Source organism: Eleginops maclovinus, chromosome 6 (genome assembly GCF_036324505.1).
Source record: "Eleginops maclovinus isolate JMC-PN-2008 ecotype Puerto Natales chromosome 6, JC_Emac_rtc_rv5, whole genome shotgun sequence".
NCBI lineage: Eukaryota > Metazoa > Chordata > Actinopteri > Perciformes > Eleginopidae > Eleginops > Eleginops maclovinus.
Window position 1 is genome coordinate 22238664 of NC_086354.1, and position 22082 is coordinate 22260745.

The window sequence follows — 22082 nt, forward strand, 5'->3', positions numbered from 1 at the left end:
TGCTGTCTGATTCGTTATGTTGACTTTTAGTGTGCGAGTAAGTAGTGACATCTATTAGTTAGTATAGATTTTCCTTTGTGGAGGCAGACATTTTTTTTATAGAGCCAAAATGATTTTAATGATAAAGAAATTGCATTTTTAAGAAAAAAAAGATAAGGGGAAGTACCGCATCATCACACACATACAGAAATAAAACCCTCCTCCAACCATTCTTCCCAATGCACACATATTCCAGGGACAAATACACACTGCAGCCAATAAAAGCACAAGTGTTACGTAGTGATGTCCCTATGGTCTGGAAGTAAACAAAAGAGACCAATGGGGGCTTTGAGGCAAAATGTGTGGGAGAGAAACTCTGCAGACAATACCATTCCCAAAGACTGATGTAACACACTACAGGAAGTGGAAAAACTGTAGGCTAGGAGGACGGAACTACTTAGGATGGCCGAGTGGTTAACGCATTGGACTTAAGATCCAATGGGCAACAGCCCTTACGGGTTCGAACCCCCCTCGACTTTAAATCGATGCTTGAAATGAATTAGGATGTGTTTCATAATGGCTTGATTCCCAATATTTCTCCAATGAAGTCTGCCCTCTGATAATTTTGATAAAAATCACCAGGATGGCTGAGTAGTTGAGTCGTGAGTCCATCAAGATGCAATCATCTCAGAGCTGTCAATCACTTCTGCAAGTAAGGTATGGGGAAATCAATTCGAGGCTTATAAAAGAGCTGCTGATCTGGTGATGTAAATTAAGATTGTACATATATGCAAACCTTTGTGCATTGGTAGGTGATTAGGAGTCAATCTCAATTCAGTTTTAAACGATGGAATGTAAGGTACAATTTCTTTGAATGTATGTGATGTGTATAATATAAATAATAAAGGGACTCTACCTTTTGTTTTTGTATTATTGTCTCTATCATTTGCATTCATGTATACCCTCTGTGAGGAAAAGAAAAAGATGCAGTGGACTCACAAATCCTCCTGGGTTAAAATCCCACTCCACAGTAATTACTTGTTGAGGGTAATTGAGAGGCTCCTTGTGAGCTTGAACTCTAGTTATGCTGTTAATGGAGTGTTTGCATTAGCTAATAACACCCTTTGCTGCCGGCAACAATTCCACAACACACGATAACCTTAGTTATATCCCGTTCTGAAGTATGGCTCTGAGTCCGTTTGCCACCTGACTTTACAGTGCAGTGTATCCGAGCGGTATTACAGCGAGAAAGCATAAGGACCATTTTCTTTCTCTCTTTGCTGGAAAACAGGATTCTTTTGTGGGAGTGTGTCCGAGAGCAGTCAGATCTGTGCAGTGACTGTATAATAATGTAATTAATGCAGGAACAGGGAGGCATTTAATTAAAACCACTCGAGCAGATTCTCCTTATCTGGCAGGGATATGTGGTTAGTTCAATATTAATGTGTGTGTGTGTGTGTGTGTGTGTGTGTGTGTGTGTGTGTGTGTGTGTGTGTGTGTGTGTGTGTGTGTGTGTGTGTGTGTGTGTGTGTGTTACGCCTGAGGGGAATGGTTTATAATTGCTGTAATTGTCTCATAATTGTGCAGCTATTTGGCGAGTCACCCAAACAAAAAAACGATTTGTTCTGCACTCCCTCCCTCGTCTCTCTCTTTCTCTGCTCCTGCTGTATGAGATCTCTCTCCGGTCTTACATTCTCATTGATGAGACACATATTCATACGATAATTTATCATCATTGAGATTGACACTGTTCTGTCAAACATGCTGCTCTTATCCTCCTGGATAAACATACATTTGACCTTCATGTATCTGATTGGTTCGAGTGTTTGAACATTTTAAAGGGGCCCTATGTGAGCTCCTTTTCAGGTTCATATATTTGTATTTAGTGTCTCTACTGGGACATGTCTGCAAGCTTTATGTTCAAAAAGCTCTTTATTTTTCTCATACTGCCTGTGATGCAGCACCTGTTTTCACACTCCGTCCGAAACCAGAGCCCAGTCTGCTCTGATTGGTTAGCTAGCCGGCTCTGTTGTGATTGGTCAACTTCAATCTCAGACTAAAGATGTCGATAAGAGTAACCAGGATGGCCGAGTGGTTAAGGCGTTGGACTTAAGATCCAATGGGCAAACGCCCTCGTGGGTTCGAACCCCACTCCTGGTAAATCTAATCAGTGTAAATAAATCTGTATATGGATTGAGAAACTTGTTAGTACTGTGAAACTGTATTGTTTTAGGTGATAATATGTGTGTATATATTAATAACTGACCTGTTAATGATTCCACACATATCTATCTGCAGGTTGCTGTAGATTCCCAGCTGCTTTAGCTGCACCAGGATCAGGTCCACGAGTCGGTCGTCCAAAGTCAAGAGACGCAAGCAGCCCTGGAAGACATTGAAGGGGTTTCTGCACTCCTGCCTATGGTTTTCAGGAGGACAACCTAAAAAGAAAAAAGCGCTGTAACAAAAGACAGTCATTCTCCAAGAACATGAAAAAAGGAGACGCTTTTGACTATTAAATCCAAAATACAGAATGACAAATGCTTTGATTATGTGATCTGAGTTTAATTGGTTCAGTAAGCTGCCAAAACCTGAATGTACTTCTCTGGTGAACCCCTCTTTATTTTCCTCAACTATTTTATGAGATCTTAAGACTCCCACAGAGCTGTTTGATGTTGGATGTTGATGTTGCATCTTACCACCAAAGAAGAGGTGACTTTTTACAGCGACAGGAAATGAGGGAGTGGCGTGAGCGCTGCCTCCTTCCTCTTTATCCACGATGATGCTCAGACGACCGCGCCTGGAGTTCAGCTCCACCGAATGCCACTGACCGTCATTCAGAGCAGAACCTACAAAACGAATACCAATGAACACACACCCTGCTTAAAATGTGACTTATTTCCCCCCTCATATGTTCCATTTAGATCCTGCAGAAGATGTTGCCAGATACAAGACTTAGTACAAATGGGGGGGCAGATTGAGTGCAGACCACAAAGGTATCTACTTCCTGCATCTTCTGTGTGATTGATCTGCCACCAAGTAGCAGCAGTGCTGTAGCTCTCCTGTGAATCTGTCTGTTGTCAGGAGTTGAGGGAATAAATCAATATCTCATTATGTCCTCTACTTTTCTTACTGGCAATACGCTGCACAACAACACACCCCAGTCATACTACAGTGCAATCACCTGCAGAGGGATTTGGCAATAAGTTCATCACAAAGTACAGACTGACCTCTTGAACAAATGATACTTTGAGACACTTTGTTTCAGAATGATGTGCGTATATTTGAGCTTCTGCATGCATGTGATTTTGACTTTTCGCGTCAAATTTAATTAAAAGAGGAGTCCGTTTTGACAAGATCCCCCTCAGACAGCAACCAGGATGGCCGAGTGGTTAAGGCGTTGGACTTAAGATCCAATGGGCAACAGCCCTCGTGGGTTCGAACCCCACTCCTGGTAGATATATTGAGTTACATTAGCAAATGAGTAAGTACAGTAATTTGTGTCTCTAATGTATGGGATGATTGTAAAATATCAACGACTAACTTCTATGTGAGCTAGGCAGATTTAGAGGTACCTGCACTGAGCTCCAGCAGTGCCCTGCCAGCTTTATGGATCTGCAGCCGCAGTCTGGCCTCACTCAGGTAGAGCCAGACCACGCCCCCTTCCTGAGGCAGGTCGAAGGTGAGCAGAAGCCCCGCCTTGTTCCACGTCCTGAACTGGAACCCGACGGACAAGCCCCCTGACGACGACGATGCTGCTGTCGCCCCCGGCAACTGGAGGAAGCTCTGGGGGCCGGGAAAAGTCACGGCGACGGAAACCGACTCAGCGCAAGAAAAGGTGACATTGCCCTGAGAGGGGAGTGGAGAAAAATGATTACTAGAGAGATAAAACAACACAAACATGAATATTAATCAGCTGCAAAGGGCGTGACCTCTGGGGCAATGATCTCATCAGCAAGTCTCCTTAAGAGGACACCTGTATTACCATAATGATAACAGCAAGGCTTAGAATACGATTAGGAGACAAAAAAATACCAAAGTCACCCGGCGAGGAGGGAACAGACATAAAGAATAAAGAACAAAAAGGAAAAGAAACAGAACATACGGTAAGCCCAGCGCTGCAATATCTCCACTTCGTGCCGCAGTACCTTGTTTTGAGTAGTGGTAACGTCTCCAGGTCTATTGCTAAGGCTGCAGCAGACATATATTACATCTCAAGCCCGTCTGCTGGGAGTATCTGCAGCCTGCCATCTTTACAATGCTCAGGAAGCACAGATGACATCTAAAAGCCCTTCGTTGTGTACTTGTACGTGATGACCTATAACTCATGTTGGGAGTGGGCACATCAGGTTAACATATAAATCCACAAACGCCTACAGGCCCCCAGCACTGACACGCCAATCTTCCTTCACCCACACTCTTTGTGCTAATGCCACCTCACAGAGCAATACGAAGCACCATTTAGTCCCTGCTTCAATTGGATCATCACTAGTACCCTAACACATAAAATAAAATTGCCTCTATTAGATCTTTACCCATTCATGTGAAGTCTGTGAACCTCTGCACTAAGAATTCATGTTTTTCTTGCAGCCTGGGTCTTTCCTGTAATGAGAGAGCACTTATTACTCCCTGCAGGAACGCTTCACAGCCTCTCCCTGATGAGCCTGCGCCATTCGTTGCGAGTGTGGAAACATCTGAAGGTCCTAATGGCATGAGATGAGGAGGCATTAATAAAAGTCTAACCACCTTCTACTGTCTTTAATCCTGGCTTCATTACCCAGGCATCCACAGGAACCAGCACACTGCAGGGCCTGAATGATAAAGCCAATATGTCACTACTTAGATTCAATCAATTAATCAATTAGAGCCCAAAATCACAAAACACTAATGTGTCTTAAAGGGCTTAACAATCTATAAAACATTGACTGAATCCCAGTAGAGACAAAAGGATTTTAAACACAAACGCACTATGGCAACTGTTTCACACAAATTACCAATAAAAAAACGCTAAATAAACATACTGTTTCTTTAAAAACATAATTTACAAAGTTAAAGATGGACATGCTGGTCTCTGGTCATGTATGTATTTTTTTGTAATGGTCATATGTACAGTATGACGGGCAGTTACACTGTACATACATTCTTACGCTCAGCTCTCAACACCTACATTTTAAAAAACTATACGTACAAAAATGTAAAAGCATAAAAAATGTCTTAGAATAAAAGTGCTGCAGGAGAAAACTGAAATTAAATAGAAGTGTTTCATAATCAGTTAGAAGTCACAAGAGTCAGAAAAACACACGATGCAGAATATTTTATACGAGTTTTGAAAGACCAAAAGGGAAGATTATGAAGGTCCGTGTCCAGAGGTGGATTTTTGTTTCAGTGATCGTTGCTGTGCCCTCTCAGTGCAGGAGGAATGAACTTACCATGAGGGTCACTTGGTGGTCTTTGTGTTTGGCTAACTCTATCAAGTTGAGGCCGTTGAACAACACGTTTTCAAGGCAGCCATGAAAATTCCTCTTAGAGACGACTGGTTCCTGAGAAACGAGGCTCTGGACTGTCCCCACACTCAGCTGGAAGGAGACAAAAAAAACAGGGATATTGAGAGGGTCACATGGCGTTAAAAAATACAACGCCAACACTTCCTTTGGCTCTAAGGTAGACATGACTATTAGGGCTTGTATACTGTGATTTTCCGGTTGCATTAAACGTGTGGATGCATGTTTTCCTGTGTATTATCCCACCTGCTGGATGTCCCAGTGGCTGAACTCTGCAGGGATTTGAATCCTCTCCGTGTGTTTGTCCACGGTGAGGTTGAGGCGAGAGCTGCGCCGCTCCAGCACTAAATGATGCCAATGCTGATCATCCAGCAGGCTGCCGAGGGAGGCGAGACGCCGGGGTTCAGAGGAAGAAGTGCTGCCTGGAAGAGGAGGAGAGGGGGAGAGAGTCATGAGGTGAAAAAGGGTGAAGAAAATTGGGATTTTAGGAACTTAGAATAAGGTTTTTCATTTTCTGACAATATGTAAAAATAACTTGTCATATAACATATTATTTACTGGGATGAATAGTTTAATTTCCCCTGTAAACAGCATATTGTATACATTTTTGGGGACATTTTCTTATGCATAAATATATTTATTCTATTTGATCCTTTTTTTAAGTTTAATTTTAAATGAATAATTAACAAATTAAATAAAAAATACACCAAAAAAATAACAAATAAATGTTAAAATATATAGAAAAACACCCCACACACCCAACGACCCCTTTTATAAAACACATTTATATTTATATTTTCTATTTCACATTTATTCTTTAACTTGTGTTTATAAATACATCTATTATTTCTTAATTAATTTATATATTTTTTATTTAATAAAAAAACGGAGCAACTGTCACCGAAAACTATTTTATTTATCCCCCCCTGGGATAAATAAAATAGTCCGATTCTGATCTGCATCGTAGAATCTGAGACCCAAAGCCAAATATGTCATAATGCTGAATATGACAAACTGCAGCGGAAACATGGCGAGACATCATTAATGATAGATGAGCGCTAGCAAGTCCAACTTGGTGGATTCATTTCTGCATCCCCTGCAGGACTGTGGGAGAAGCACTGAGTTTCTGCTGAAGGGTGGAACTGCACAAAGAGCTGAATACAGTGTCCATTAAAAATGCATTAGATTATCTGTCAGGAGAGTCGCTTCCAACTTCAAACAGAGAAACGGAGACACTTTAATGATGATGGACACGTGCATTTTTTGATAGTCCATTTTGTGAGAGGTTTTTTCTTCGTCAGCAGCTCATATGAAGACGACAAAGAGAAGACATCACAGTCTGGACAAACGACAGGGAAATCAATATGAGAGTAAGAGTAGCAAAACTTCAAACCAATGAGATGTTGTTGGATGAAGAGGGAGAGGATCTTATGGGGGGTCTCATGACCATAAATTAAAGTTGATAAACAGAGCTCAAATGTTCCTTTTTCTTTGTCGCTCTCTCTCTCTTTATTTTCCTCTATGTGGCTTATCTTTAGTGGATGGAGTATCAAGGTCATCAGGGATTAAAACCACATTTATATAGCAGTGGTTTTTATGACATGGCAGTAAGTGGTTCACTTGGTGTGGAATACAGAAAAGGCGCCGCTGTCTTCTGCGTAAGACCTCCTGTCAGTGAGTCCTTGAGTGAGATTTTTATATGAATCGTGATGCGGGTCAGCAGAAATCAATAGGTTACTTCCTGATGGGAGCCTGAACGTGCCCAGAATATATTAAAAAGAGACTCGTCATCATACAGGACACATAAGGTCGGATGGTATCACAGAAGACGGGTCATGGGGTCTCAAAAATACAGTACATACAGCATGCTCCTCAAATTCTCCAGTTAAAAATTGGATTCAAAAGTAGTTAATGACTGCATAGATTTTTCATTGTCAACGAGGGATCGACTGGACATCTTTGCCTCATTCTTGCAGCCTCTTGCAGGTATCATTTCCTGTTTGCAATTCCATTAGAGCTGTTCTGTAAGACTGTAAATCTGATTAAGTAGGAAAACAACGGCGGCCCTTATCAGGAGCTACTGCTTCTGTAATCAGCTTCAAATAGGATTTTCAAACTGTAGACACACGTTAGGAAAGCACAAATGTTCCACCGCACTGATAACTCCTTAAGATTGTGTCAGGTCTCCTCTTAAGGAAGATAGTGGATGAGATGCATCCCTGGAAAAAAGTGGCCATTGTTTCTGCAAACCACAGATAGGTTTAATGTCAGCATTTTTGCAAGTGTTGTGTAGTCCAAGGAGTGACCTTTATTGAAAGTTTGGTGGTATAATAACGAGTATAACAAGCAAGAAAGAAGGCAGTGGATGAGCCAAACAATAAAACAAGCTCAGGACTTCTTTCTTAAGTTAAATGTAGATCTGCCAATCTGAAGCTGCAGAGCAATGTCCATATAGAGTGACCAAATTCAACTTACATAACAGCTTACAAAATGAATCTATCGTCAAGTTTTTTCTAAAATCAGTGTCTTGGGTCCTCTGTTATCTAGGAAGGGAGTTGCTGTTTCTGTGAAGGGGTCGCCTCATAAAGAGAACTGCGTCCGCTCCGGGGTCAGACCTGGGGGTTTTAGTGCTCACAGAGCCGAGAGGAGCATGCATGAGCTCAGGGTCAACGCACACAGCACATGACCTAAATTACACAATATGTAACCTTAACAAGCTAATGCAGAGAGAAAGAGAGAGGGAGGGAAAGGAAATCGGGGGAAAAAGAGAGGAATAATGAAAGAATGCATGATGAAATGCATGCAACTGATGAAAAGGGGCAGACAAAGGGAGAGAAAACTGAAAACATGGTGAGATAGATGAAGCGTGTAGATGGGAGAAAGGCGAAGGGCCTCCTACAACAGCAATTAGACAAGGAACAACTCCCTTAACATCAGTATTACACAAACACTTCTATTGGCTAGCGCGCCAACCCATTGTACACGATAAGCTAAGATGCGGTACATCTCTTAATGGTTGAAAAATCTCAACAGAGCCGGCCAGCTAACCAATCAGAGCAGACTGGGCTCTGGTTTGAGACAGAGGGTGAAAAGAGGTGCTGCAGCACAGGCAGTATGAGAAAAATAAAGATCTTTTTGAACATTAAAACATGGAGACATGTAAGATCTGGCCGAGGGGGTGCATGTAGATTGAGGGCACACCATGATTGTGGTGCCTTCTGTCGGAACAATTATAGAAAAAGATGGATTACAGAAAGACGGCGATGTATGTATGAGAGGATTTGGGAGAAAAAAAAACAAAGCAAAAGATGAATTTAATGATGCAGGGGTAACAGAAGGAGTGTTTTGGGAGTTGTAAAATGCAAAAAAAAGAGAGTGAAGGAGGCAAAGAAAAAGGAAAGGAGTGAGGGAGGTAGAGAGATAATGGGTGAATGGATCGATGGAGAAAGTATTTCAGCAGCCAGATGGGGGTCCTGATGAGAGGTGAGCCATATGGTGATGATTCAGCACAGCGGCCTGACAACCTCTAGTTTAACCAACCCTCATACACACAAACACACACACACACACACACACACACACACACACACACACACACACACACACACACACACACACACACACACACACACACACACACACACACACACACACTCACGCCCTCTGTACAGACAGTAAGCTTCATCATGCATCAAGTCTTACAGAGTCCGGCCCGAACACATGCTACAGTGAGCGGATACCATCCATCATGGCCACAACCAGACAGAGACGCAGCAGCGGAGCGAGAGGCCCGGTTTAAACCAATCAGGCGGCAGCGTGCGTGTCGTCCATCTCATCCAACCACAACCAATCAGACGTTGTCTCAAGGGGGGGTTCATATTGTCCTCCACCTTATAGAGTAGTTCTCCCCCAGTACGCCCACAGAGAGACACACAGATTACATGTCAAGATACCAAATCTCTTCGTTCTGATCACGTTTTTTCAATTTTTACCAAAGAAGTAAACAATATACTGTCAGCTTCTTAACCTACCAATTCTCTTGGTTGCCATATCTATATATCTCCCAATATTTATAGAGATTGTTGTGTTGTTTTCCAATGAACAAGACACACTAAAGGTCAGTAAGGCTCAGTATATCAGTGTATAGTGTGTGTGTGGTACCTTGTCTGAGCAGCAGCTGCAGCTTTCCTCTCTCTAACTCCAGACTGAGTCCCAGCCCGTCCTCTCCCTCTGCACGGAGCAGCATCCCAGAATTCCTCAGGGTTTTAAACTTCAGAGAGACGACCTCTCTGGACGCCTGCCTCGGGCTGGGGCTCAACCTGAACACCAGGCTGCTGCTGCCGTCCAAACTCACCACACCAGAGGCTGGAGAGAGAGAGAGAGAGAGAGAGAGAGAGAGAGAGAGAGAGAGAGAGAGAGAGAGAGAGAGACAGAGGGAGTCCAGGCTTTTGAGCTATATCAGTATGTCATGTAGTAGTCAAGCATTCAAATAAAACCCAAACTATTTCCTTTAACCAAAACACCTCTGTATTAACCCTTAATATACTGTTTATGACGGTAGACTTTGCAGATGTTGTGTGTTGCAGTAAATGATTGGTGACACTTTAAAAATAATTCAAATCTATTATCTATTAAACAGCATCCGTTTTTCTTTATGACTAAGGTAATGAAAGCTGGATATGGATGAACGGATGGATGCAATTAAGAAATGTTCCCATGGGATCAGCAGATGTGATGTGGATCTTTTGTGAAACATGAGTTCGCTTAGTAAGAACACAGAATAATGTGGGATTTGGACTTGTGTGTTGATGCAGAACTCTTAATGCAAATGTTTCCATCAACATCGAAACAGAATCCATTAAACTGCTCTAAACACAACATGGTTTCAGGTTTGGGGCAGAAAACATGATGGTTGTCAACGTTAAAACAGGTTATAATTAAATCATGATGTAGGGACAATGTGTGGCATGAAGCCTAATGTTTTCTTGGTGTATGCAATGTGAAAAACATACCAATATAAGACAAAATAAGGCACTATAACCTATTATGAAGTATTCAGGGGAACCCAATTCAAACTCTCACACACACATGATAAATCTCCCAGAGACCCACATGTTTTAGCCTTAATGAAAAATCCTCTAAAGTCCTCTTCCTAATTTGCCTTTCTGAAAACATCTAAGGTAAGTATATCTCACACACAAATGAAACCATCAGTGATTTACTCCTTTTGATCCCCTTTCAAAAACATTGGGGATATTTCGTTGGACAAGAGTGTCTCTATTTTTCTTGGTGTTTCGTTTGCTGTCCAATCTTATGAAGACCCTCGGAGAGTCCAGTCAGGACGTTAGAAGAAGGTAAGTCTTACTGTAAGGACATCCGTAGGTCTCCAGCCGGAGTCCGATCCTCCCGCTGGGGTTCCAGTCCAGAGGGATGAGGCGGAGGAAGCGGGCGACGGTCGGCTGCTGCAGCTTGTACTGAACCACGCTGTCGGCATTACTGTTACCTGGAAAGGACTGGAAACACAAACAAAACACTGTTTATCTGTCCGGGATTTTTAACAAATTGGAATGGATATAAGTGGAACATGAATTATGACCCGTTTCACTTAAATTCTTGGCAAATGTGCACTGCAATTAAACTGAAAGTGGACTCCTTCATTTTATACAGATTAAACAAACCAGATGCACCCGTTGGGCTATTCCTGTGACTCTTCCTATTATACCTTTAATTAACACTCAACATGCTATGAAAAGCATCTGACACCACTTCAATTCATCCCATATGTCTTCTTTATTGTCACTTGCCATTCAAAAGGACAAATCATTCAAATCTTTTTGGAAAAAACACATGCATAACACAGCTCCGGCACAGTGGATTTGTTCCTCATTGACTTCAGTACGTGGCTGTGCTCCAGACTGCACCGCGTGGTCTCAGCCAGGAAGGTGCCGCTCGGCTGCCTCTCCGTTCCGCTCCGTGTCCATCAACAGCAGCTTAAGTGTTTTGGCAACAGGTCCGCTCAGTCAGCAGAGCTCTTTCATTGCTCATCCATTATTAATGAAGAGTCAAAGGCTCCTGATGACTGTGATTATCTCCTCAGGATGGACTGATCCCAGCAGACTGGCCCCGCTAAACATCATACCTGCTGGAAATACCACTGTGGTAGTGCTGGGAAATGAGCTGTAATGAGCCTGGGGGGTTATTTTCACACATCTATTATGAAACTGTACCTGTAGTACTGTTTGTGCTCATACCAGTGTAACAGGAAGATGGCAAAGTCTCACACTATCTGAAATAAATGCACTTTTAAGCCCCACACCTGACTTTTTTCTTTAATTTAAAAGATGTTGATCGTCATTATCTGTTGGATCTGTGCAGCAGCTCCAAACAGCAGGAATGGGCTGCAAGTTTTCCCCCTGTCCTGCTGCTATGCCATTGCACACATTAAGATATATATGTAATCAATAAAATAAACACAGATCTAAACCATTTTTAGAATGATTTGGTGCACAAAACACACATTTGATATGCTTGCCTCAAAGCCACCTCTCTCCATTAAAAGAAACAGTCATTTTATTTTGGAAATTACCGCAAAACTCAACAAAAAAAAAACCCGCTTTTGTTCGTTTTTCCACAGTTAGAACAACGCCATCTCCAGTTAGAAAGATCCCAGCCTGAGCCTACAAGGTGCTGAATGGTGGGCAAGGCCTGGTGTCACTGGACGTTACTACTTCCTCTTAAAAAGCAAGTTTCATTGCCTTCTCTGTGCCGATTTGAGGAAAAAATGTACCGTCCAAATGGTAGAAAAAACTGGCTGAACCTGACGAATCGGTGAATTAAAAAACACTCAACTCTTCGACTCCGTCACATCACTACAGCCATATATATTTGATCATTTTCTGTTGTAGTTTTCTATTTGCTACAGCAATTTAAACCCAATAATTAAACAGACAAATAAAGCATTTGATTATGTGGACTATTGGTAGAAGCACAAATAAGTTCAAATCTACAATCAGTCAGAAAGAGTGCTCCAATTCTGAATGGAAATGAACTATTTGTATATATTGTACTGCCCTCTGCACTCACCCCTATGCTGTCCTCCTGTCTGTACTGCTTCCAGTTGTGTCCCGTGTCGCTGAACATCAGCAGGTACGACGTCAGCCAATCAGAGCTGCCGTAGCGTCCCTGCGTCGCCACGGCGGTGATCTTGGTCCGCTCGCCGAGGTCGACCTCCAGCCACTGGTACCTGTCCGAGGTGAGAGGAGACCACCCTCCGGCTCCTGCAGGGGGAGAGATTGATCCATTACATTTCTGTCTAGAGTAAAAAAGCATGTGTATTAGGGATTCATTTCCCTTGGAGTGTTACTTTACCACATGTTCTGTTCTTACACAGCCACAAAAAAGGCACATTTGTTTCAACAGACACAGTACAAACCCATTTTTGTGCTATAATTGAGCGGTTAGTATTTCACTTGTGGTGCTGACACAGATGGTTTTATTCCAAGGTACTGCAGGAGTTTTGAGTTTGAAAAATAATACTTGAAATGTTTTATTGCACTCAAAATACTTCCTGATATTTACTTCAAACACAGTTCATTATATCCATTTGTTTTTTATAAATAAAAGCAAGAAATCAGGCAATTCTGAGCAAGTTACTGCTGCTAAAAACCCGCCTGACATGACCTTTTTTACTGGATTAGATTTGTGACAATCACGTTTACTCTCCATATTCCTTGTGTATTGAATTTCCATAATCATCGGTGAGAGATTGAGTTGCTGCTTGATTGAGTTGATTGATTCTCTGCGCAAATGCTGGACCATTAGCCTCCTTTCTCCAAATATAGCATTGCTAAGAGGCTGTGGCGTGATTCATTGATTAGTTGTACAGTTTGCCTGCAGGTCTGGATGCTTAGCTATAGAATATGGTCAATAAAAGCTTGTGTTGCCAAGCATTGATTGTTTCTACAGTCCTGCATGTCTGCATCCTTTCCTGTATTTCATATCACAATTAAAGAGCATTATTGCTACGTATTGATGGCTGTGTTGTAGGTTAATACGTTGAATGAGAGGGTTTGGTGAAAGAAACGCTGAGTAGTTTTAAAAACATGCAGTTTCTTTTGTGTCTCATTGCTTGGTTTCACAATTTGTCTCAGCCCACAACACTTTCAGTAAAGGCTACTGTGTTTTATTGATTAGCTGTATACAAGTCATTAAATGTGCCCGTGTTTGCAGATCAACTGTTTAAGAAAGGGGAGAATGTGTATGTGTGTGTGTGTGTGTGTGTGTGTGTGTGTGTGTGTGTGTGTGTGTGTGTGTGTGTGTGTGTGTGTGTGTGTGTGTGTGTGTGTGTGTTTGCGCACGTGCTGTTGTGTTGAAAAGTGCTTTGTCAGGCTATAACGACGCCTCAGAGCTCAAACACCAGATGTACGATTCTTAAAGAGCAGCGTCCCACTGACCACTCTCTCTCTCTCTCACTCACACACACACACACACACACACACACACACACAAACACCGGGAGTCAACAATCTCTTGGAAAGCGGTAAAAGAACACAGACAATCAAACGGTGTAAGGGTCAGTGCTCCCATGCTGTCTGCTTTCTGTTCCTGCAGCAGGAAGCTTACATTGTCAAAACACAGCCACACACAGAGTGTATCCTTAACCTCCAGGGGACAGTGCTGAGCTGTTCAAGTTTGAAAGTGTGTCACTTATGAGCCTAGAAATGCTTTCTGCCGTACAAATCGAGCGACAAGAACGTTGCATCTTCAAACTCAGCATCCTTTTCATCATGATTTTCTCTCACGCTCAGTTTGGACCCTATAGTCACTAAAGTATTTCACCTCCCTCCTAAGGCTGCCACTCTGTACCACCAAGAGGAGCAAACCATACCCTACAGCAGAGTTCAAGAATGCTTTTTGGGGTTTTGCCTTTCCTGTAAGTGTGTTATATAGGGTTTACTTCATCTATGTGTTAAATGAATTCTAGTTCTCACCACTGTGAGTGCGGGCGGTGGGGTCGGAACACAAATAGCGTCCATTTTCCCTTACTTTGTCTCTGAACATTCTGTGACAGGGGAGAAAATGCTAAGCAGTGAAAAGGAATCAGTGTGGGTCTGATTGCTGGTGGAGGCTGATCTTTATGGCAAAGCTAATTGGCGCTTGACATGCGGACGTGTCCAGTGACAGGCAAACAGAAAAGAGCAGACACTCTGACCTTTCCTCGTGCGGATTTGACCGGGGAAGAAAGAAAGAGAAAGAGATCCGAGGGAAAGAGCTCACAGACTTGCTTCCATCCCAACACTGGAACAGAAGAGAAGTGGCTGCCACGGCTGTCACTATAAATCAAACTCTTTCTGCGCTGATTGTCCAACAAGGAACCAACTCCAACCGGCCACTGAGAAATGTGGTAATGGGTAATGACAGTCACTCCTCTGAAAGCCAATAAGAACTTCAGACCCTCCGATGTTATGGCTCCACCCATCAGGGAACAAAAGAGGCTTTTGGGGGTTTTCCCTTTCCAGATAGTGTGTTGTTTAGGTTTTGGTGTGTGTAAATTGTCTGCAAAGGCTATATTTGTGTCCTCCAGATGGAGTTTCTCGCCCACACACTCCCCCCCTGACTGAAATGCCTCCATTGGCGTCCTTTGTTTCCTTCAGGAACATAGGGACATCCCTATGAAACACTTGACTGGCGCTCAAACACATTGTACGTGATAGGCTAAGAGGCGGGTCATCTTTAAAGGGTTGATCAATCACAACAGAGCCGACCAGCTACGTAATCAGAGCAGACTGGACTCTGGTTTCAGACAGAGGGTGAAAAGAGGTGCAGCAACTTGTCCAAACAGTTCCTATTGGACGTCTATTTCAGGTATAGCACAAATGAAAGGAAGCCCTTTGACCGTTTGGATGAGTCTGGTATGAACATATTGTGATCAGGCATATGTCACTGCATCACACTGCTCCCTTCACGTATAACTGACATGGCGAGGCTGTCATGATTGATTTCTCCCATACTCATGCACAGGATCCTCCTCCCCTCTTTCCAGCTACTGCATCCATTATTGATCATTTTAGATTTTGTCATTCCCTGCATGTTCACTATAGGTTTCCTCAGAGTTTCATGTCTCATAGCCAGTCACCTGCACACCTGTCACTCATTTCCACCTAGTATCCCTCCAAACCCTGACTATAAAAGTGTAAAATGGGCGTAAACAGACCCAAAATAAAAAGTTGGAGAGGAGCTGGAGACAGGTTATCTAACCACGGCGCAAGTCTATACCTTCGTAGTATATTTGAGGTGGGTTTGCTGCACCCTTCTTCCCTGATCCTTCAGTAATCCACTTGCTATGTTAGGGCTCTGACACCTGAAACCAACTCAATTTGTCCCCCTGTTGTTATTAGAGCAGTACAGGTAGTGTAGGTAACAGGTGAGGGTTAGGCTTCACTGTCGAAGGGAGATCAAGCTTGACGAACTGGACAGCAGCTTCACTATGAAGAAAAGATGGATGGATGGAGTAAAGAAAGGACTCCTGAGTCATTAATAATGCACCGATATTCCACCTGACAGGTACCGAGGACATACAAAGAGAGAGACACGAGCAAAATGAAAAGTCAAGCAGAATGGTAAAGGCAAGGAAGGGGTGAGCCGTCACAGTGAGAGACAGGTAGGGAAGGGAGCAGGAGGACAGGTGGCTGAAAGGAAAAGTAGAGGGGCACCTAGCAGGCAGAGTGTTTTATATACAGGGAGTGAGAGCTCATCATTTGCATGAGAATACAGAGTCGCGATGGTAATTCCAGCAGCCTGATAACATGTCAGATGGACAGAGAGAGCCTAATAACGCAGGAGGCTGGGGGCCATTGAATGTCTCCTGCAAGCAAAGAACACACAACCCGAGTCGAGTTTCAAGTGTTTACAAACACGTGTACTGTAAATCAATACTTTGCAATCCACACACAACCAGAACGGGTTAACATTAGGGATTAAAGCGGCCCTATTATGCTCATTTCCTGGTTCATATTTGTACTTTGTTCCTCTCCTGGGACATGTCTCCATGCTTTAATGTTCAAAAAGCTCTTTATTTTTCTCATACTGCCTGTGCTGCAGCTCCTCTTTTCACCCTCTGTCTGAAACCAGAGCCCAGTCTGCTCTGATTGGTTAGCTGGCCGGCTCTGTTGCGGTAGGTCAAACCTCTAAGAGATGTCCCGCCTTTACATGGTCACGTTAAAGCTATTGCTGCGCTTGAACTTTTCGGTCTTAGATAAAGAAAGTTGTTGCGTGCCAATTGGACGCTTTTTGCTGCACTTGACACATACATTTCAAATAATTGAACTTGTCAATCGAAGTTTGAAGACATTTGATATTCCTCTTCTGTACATGTGTTGTACGACACTACCACAGTAGCATCATTTGTTTTAATTGGACATCTTTTATCTGTTATCTCCAGCAGCACCACCCTGATGGTTCACATCACACCTGGGAAATACGCTTTGATGCTGCAGATAATGCATACTACACTATCCATCAGACTCATAAAAAACAAAATCAGATACCAAGAGATCCACAGTGTAGTAAACAGTTTTAATTACAGTGCATTGTTATACTAACTCTTTAATGATAAAGCCCATGTCGAAAATATGTCTATTAGGCGGTATTGCAGGGGTGAGCAAATGAACTGAAAGCAGAGCCACTCCTCTGAGAGCTGTAACCAGCAGCAGGAAATAGAAACGTTCATTTATTCATCGATTTCCTCAGCAAACAGCTGGAACCGTGTGAGCTCTGCACCGTTAATACAGCTGGGGAGGAAATGTGACACAAACAGCTCTCCTTATCTCCCAACAGCTGCACCCCCACTCCTAATCCCTGCAAATCTGGGGCATTAGCATCCAATACACCAACTACTGTATACATGTGTAGAAATATCCTCAGCCAGTTAATTGTGGTAGCATTACATGACTTTTTAAAGCCTTTTGGCAGCAGATAACTCAGTGATTATTATAATACAAAGTTGATAGAATGGACCAAAAGTTGGTTTTACTTGCACAGGACACGGTCTGTTCATTTTTAGTTTAATTTTGAAATGTATTGCATCTATTTTTGCTTCCTGTCTTTAGTCTTCCAGTGTTTGTCGAATTGTGTTCACCTGTTGCCCTTGTGTTTCTCTTGGCCCCCTCCAGCTGTGTCTTGTCTTCCCTTGTGCTCCTTGTGGGTCGTCGTTTACCCGTGCATGTTCCTGTTGGGTTGCCCTGGACTCCTGTACCTCGTGTTCCCGTTACCCGGTGTGTGCATGTTCATTTTTTCCTTGTTTTCTTGGTTATTTTTCGTGAATTAAAACTCGCTTTTTGTTCAAAGTGCTTGACCTCTTGCAGGTGCAGATACCAAACCTTGACAGATTAGCTGTTAAATACCCCACTGTGGTCACCGGCTAACTGCTAACTTTGTTGGTATGATGTTGAGAAATGGGAAGGTAGCATACAGTGATTTTATTTGAGATTTTTCACAGTGAAAACTGGTGCCACAGATGGAAACATGTCTGAGAGTGAATCAAAATAGTGATTTTACATGTCGTAAAACCCGAAAAAGGAGCTGAAAGATGCTAAAAATTGACAAAAGACTGAGGGGACCTACTCAGTGAAAATAAATACACATATTTGGGCTCTTTTATGTTCTCACTTGCAGTCTCATTCTGCCTAATCATGCTGTAAATTCCAGTGATTAGTTCCCGCTTAGTAAACATCCTCCAGTCATTCATTATAATTCACTCAGTCACTCTCAGCGGCAGAAAATCGCTCTTACCGTCTCTCCTGTTGAGTTTGGCGAAGCCCGGCGCGTGGCTGCTGGACAGCTGAGACGAGCTTCTGAAGGACGATGGAGGCAGATTGGAAACCAATGAGCTGTCACACACTTCTGTCAACCAATCACAGAGCAGAAAAAAAGCATTAGAGTTGTCGCATTCTTCTTTACAAGGTGTTCATGATGATCAATGCATATTCTGCAATATCTGAGGGGACCTTGTAAAATAGCAATTTAAAGAAACTGTGGCTCTGATTTTTGTACTACCTTTTGGCTTCTTCAGAATCAAATATTGCGTTTCAGCTGATCTTTATTCGAGTCAAAACATTTGTTGTTTCGTATTCAAGTGACGTGCACATTTTTAAATGATCACTTATCTTTTTTTTTTGTCCAAAGGAAAAAGCAGCATGCATGAAAGGATCACACAGATGAAGAAGAAAGTCGGAACTTTGAAAAAAAAGTGAAATTTTTAGGAGAAAGTGATAATCGGACATTTTGAAAAAGAAATCCGAAGAAAAAACATTGGGAGACAAAAAAGTGTGAATTGTTAAAGGAAGATGGAGAAGGAGTTAGAATAATAAGTCAGAAATTAAAAGTCAACATCTAACCCATCCTAGTGTTATTGGGATGCTACATGCACAGGGGAGGGACACCCCCGGTTCAAGTGGCACTTCAACCGGTTCCCTAGCCAAAGTTTCCACAGATTATCTACCAGGAGTGGGGTTTGAACCCACGAGGGCTTATGCCCATTGGATCTTAAGTCCAACGCCTTAACCACTCGGCCATCCTGGTTGCAAGATGCTGTAATGAATAAATTAAAACAACCATTCAACAAGGTTTAGAATAGCACAGATAGTGAAACAGAATACTAAGTAATGAGCTAGGAGGATCTTCACATTTTTCCGCCTCAGTATCTAAGGAGCAGAGTGTTATCATGCGTCCGAAGTGTTCTCCAGAGTGGAAATCACAGCTCGGAGATCGACAGTTAAGACCACGCTGAGGGCATCACAATATCAGACGCAGCTGGAGATGGATAATAATTCTCCATCTGTTTGTCTGGGAGAAAAAGTGCTGAGTTGTTAAAAACAGAAGGATGTGAGCTCACTGATTCTGAGAGGGGAAAATAATCAGCAATAAAGAAATGAATTGTGTCGTTAAATAACACACAAAGAAACAAAATCAAATCCAAAGTTTGTCACAGCTTCATCTCTGTCGAGTCTGTGGATGTTGGCACACGAAAGGCTCTAATCATAGAGAGGCCGGTCTTATGTTCCCCAGGTGGAAACAGGTCCTTCAGCTGTAATGGCGCCACGGTAGATGAATGAACAGTGTGATAATGTGGATGAATGAATGCTGTAATCATGCCGTGTTGTTAAGATGAATGGCGTCCAGACCGGCTCATTACAGGCTGATCCTGATGGAGACGAATCAGTGTTGTCAGAAGGAACCTCCATGATGCTTTATGGACGGCAATCAAAACGTCATGTTTTATACCGTAATGCAATAGTTATTATTTGAATTGGCTTCTCTTTGCAATCAAACCCCATAAATATACTGCATTGTGGTGCACTTTAAACTTAATCGTGGAAAATGAGTTAAAAATGTTCAGCTAGTCCCCCGCTCCATCCCACTAATGTTCATACAGTCTCTTGATTATCTTTACATAAAAGTACAGTGAAATAAAAAGATTGAGGCAAGTATTTAATTGTTTGTGGGGCCCTGCAGCTGTACCCATCCTTATCGTTTATCATTCGGATAAACTGTAACGGTAATGAGACACACTGTGTTAGTGCAGCCCGTAGTGTAATTGTACCCCAAACATAAATACAGATGAACATCAGCTCAATGATCATTCACAGCTTTCCCCTCTGTCAGCCAATCTAACGCTGCCTCCATGTAAAGCCTCTCTGTTAATGGATGTTGTTCTCCAGCGCTGAGATAAGAGCCAATTACTCTGATTCACGCTGCGGTCTGATCCTCTGACAACACCGCTTCAGCTTCCATTACTCCGTCAACATTAGTGTACTTCATCTCAGCGGCGCAAGGTCTTCATCTGCCACTCAGTATCCACCACGCCATGATGATCTCACTGTTTCAAGAGGACATATTATGCTCAATTTCAGGCTCATTTTTTGTATTTTCTGCCTACATAGTGATGTCACTATGTTACAAAAGTAAACAAAGGAGTCGCATAGGGGCGTTTCAGACCGGGATTATGATTTTAGACTTTGCAGACCATGTACAAAAACCTATATAACACACTATAGGAAAGGGGAAATCCCCCCAAAAAAGCATAATAGGGCGTCTTTAAAACAGGAACGACGCTCAATTTAAGAAGAGACATTCTTCACAACGGTGCTGGATTATGTCGCTTGAGTTTGTATTGTGTGAAAGGAGCTTCTAGAGCTGCCTTGATCACATCAGTGGCATTGCTACTGCAAGTATTTCGACTACACTGCCCAGAACATCTTGCAGGTCACAGATAGTTTGACCTTTCACAGATCCTAAAAAGGATAAACATATGTTTTCGCCACCACCATCCACAGCTTATCTACCAGGAGTGGGGTTTGAACCCACGAGGGCTTATGCCCATTGGATCTTAAGTCCAACGCCTTAACCACTCAGCCATCCTGGTTGCAAGATGTTGTAATGAATAAATTAAAAGAACCATTCAACAAGGTTTAGAATAGCACAGATAGTGAAACAGAATACTAAGTAATGAGCTAGGATCTTCACATTTTTCCGCCTCAATATCTAAGGAGCAGAGTGTTATCATTGATCTGCAGGTTAAATGTCAGCTAAGTGAAAGGAAGCCATTTGAAATTACACTCCAGTCTTTCAGTACAGCAGGTTAACACAAGATCCTGAAAAGGATCAACATATGTTTTCATGATTTATCCTGAATTCACACTTTGTTTGGCTACTCAAGGGTCGTTCACAAGTAGCACAACAAATCATAACTTCAATAAAAATCTCATCGGACTTCCTCCTTCTTTGTGTCAAAACTGCTACAAATACACCCTCTAGTTTTTGTGACATGAAATTACAGATTTCCCAGGTTTTAATGGCCATGACTATGACAATATTGTGATATTGTGATTTATGAGTTGCAGGAAAATAACAAGTTGATAAAAAAGTACATAACTATAATCAAAATATATCAAATTAAACTCCCCATCCTATTCATTATATGAGGTTTGGATGTAACAGTGAAGTTGTGATGCTCTATTGATGTTGAAATGCTACAATTAGCCTTTCAAATGTTCATTTATGCATTTGGAGAGTTTATGAATATTCAATCCAGCCTCCAGCCTGGCCTCAGAAGCTCTGAGCAGTTTCTCTCTGATGGTGAAATTATCTGGTACTAACTGAGTCTGGAAACAATTTAGGACACTCTCTTATGGCAGCCATCATTAAGAGTCCTGATGTAGAGTGACATTACTCAGACTGAGCGTCACAGTGGCTCTTTAGTTGGTATTTTATATTTCCTTCATTAGTAATAGAGTAGTTTTGAGTCTCATACATATTCAATGTGACTCTTTTAAATGTGCTGTAGCTGCTCCACATCATCAGAGGGCCTGCAGCTCTGTGTTCCCCTGGAGCTGCTCCTGATAGTCTTTATCCCTGCAGGCGTTGACCTGACAGACACTTGTTACTGTGGGTGGTGGGTGGGGGGGGGCTCAGCGTGAAAAGCAGGGGAATTACAGTAGTCTGAAGAGGTGAAATGAGAGGGACGGCTCTCCAAGGTCGAGTGCGGTAATCCCTGAGGAGATAATGTGTGGTGAGGGAACACTCACCAGAGAGAGGGAGCGGAGCGGT

At 42.5% G+C, this 22082-nt stretch overlaps 1 protein-coding gene and 4 non-coding genes across 6 annotated transcripts in view; 2 read left to right on the forward strand and 3 right to left on the reverse strand.

The window, feature by feature from the left end:
• The window catches only part of LOC134865798 (contactin-associated protein-like 4), an 80072-nt gene that overhangs the window by 38551 nt on the left and 19439 nt on the right, over positions 1 to 22082 (reverse strand). For both annotated transcript variants that reach the window (XM_063885530.1, XM_063885529.1), the window contains exons 2-10: positions 18267 to 18377; positions 12561 to 12754; positions 10843 to 10990; positions 9639 to 9842; positions 5724 to 5899; positions 5406 to 5552; positions 3552 to 3825; positions 2676 to 2825; positions 2246 to 2417 (exon numbers count right to left, since the gene is read on the reverse strand). In XM_063885530.1, coding sequence (XP_063741600.1) covers positions 2246 to 2417; positions 2676 to 2825; positions 3552 to 3825; positions 5406 to 5552; positions 5724 to 5899; positions 9639 to 9842; positions 10843 to 10990; positions 12561 to 12754; positions 18267 to 18377 — 1576 coding nt within the window. The remainder of the gene's footprint in view (positions 1 to 2245; positions 2418 to 2675; positions 2826 to 3551; positions 3826 to 5405; positions 5553 to 5723; positions 5900 to 9638; positions 9843 to 10842; positions 10991 to 12560; positions 12755 to 18266; positions 18378 to 22082) is intronic.
• trnal-uaa (transfer RNA leucine (anticodon UAA)) lies at positions 2057 to 2139 on the forward strand. Its single transcript has one exon. It is a non-coding gene; the product is annotated as a tRNA-Leu (tRNA).
• Positions 3351 to 3433, forward strand: trnal-uaa (transfer RNA leucine (anticodon UAA)). Its single transcript has one exon. It is a non-coding gene; the product is annotated as a tRNA-Leu (tRNA).
• Positions 18973 to 19055, reverse strand: trnal-uaa (transfer RNA leucine (anticodon UAA)). The gene has a single exon. It is a non-coding gene; the product is annotated as a tRNA-Leu (tRNA).
• trnal-uaa (transfer RNA leucine (anticodon UAA)) lies at positions 20816 to 20898 on the reverse strand. Its single transcript has one exon. It is a non-coding gene; the product is annotated as a tRNA-Leu (tRNA).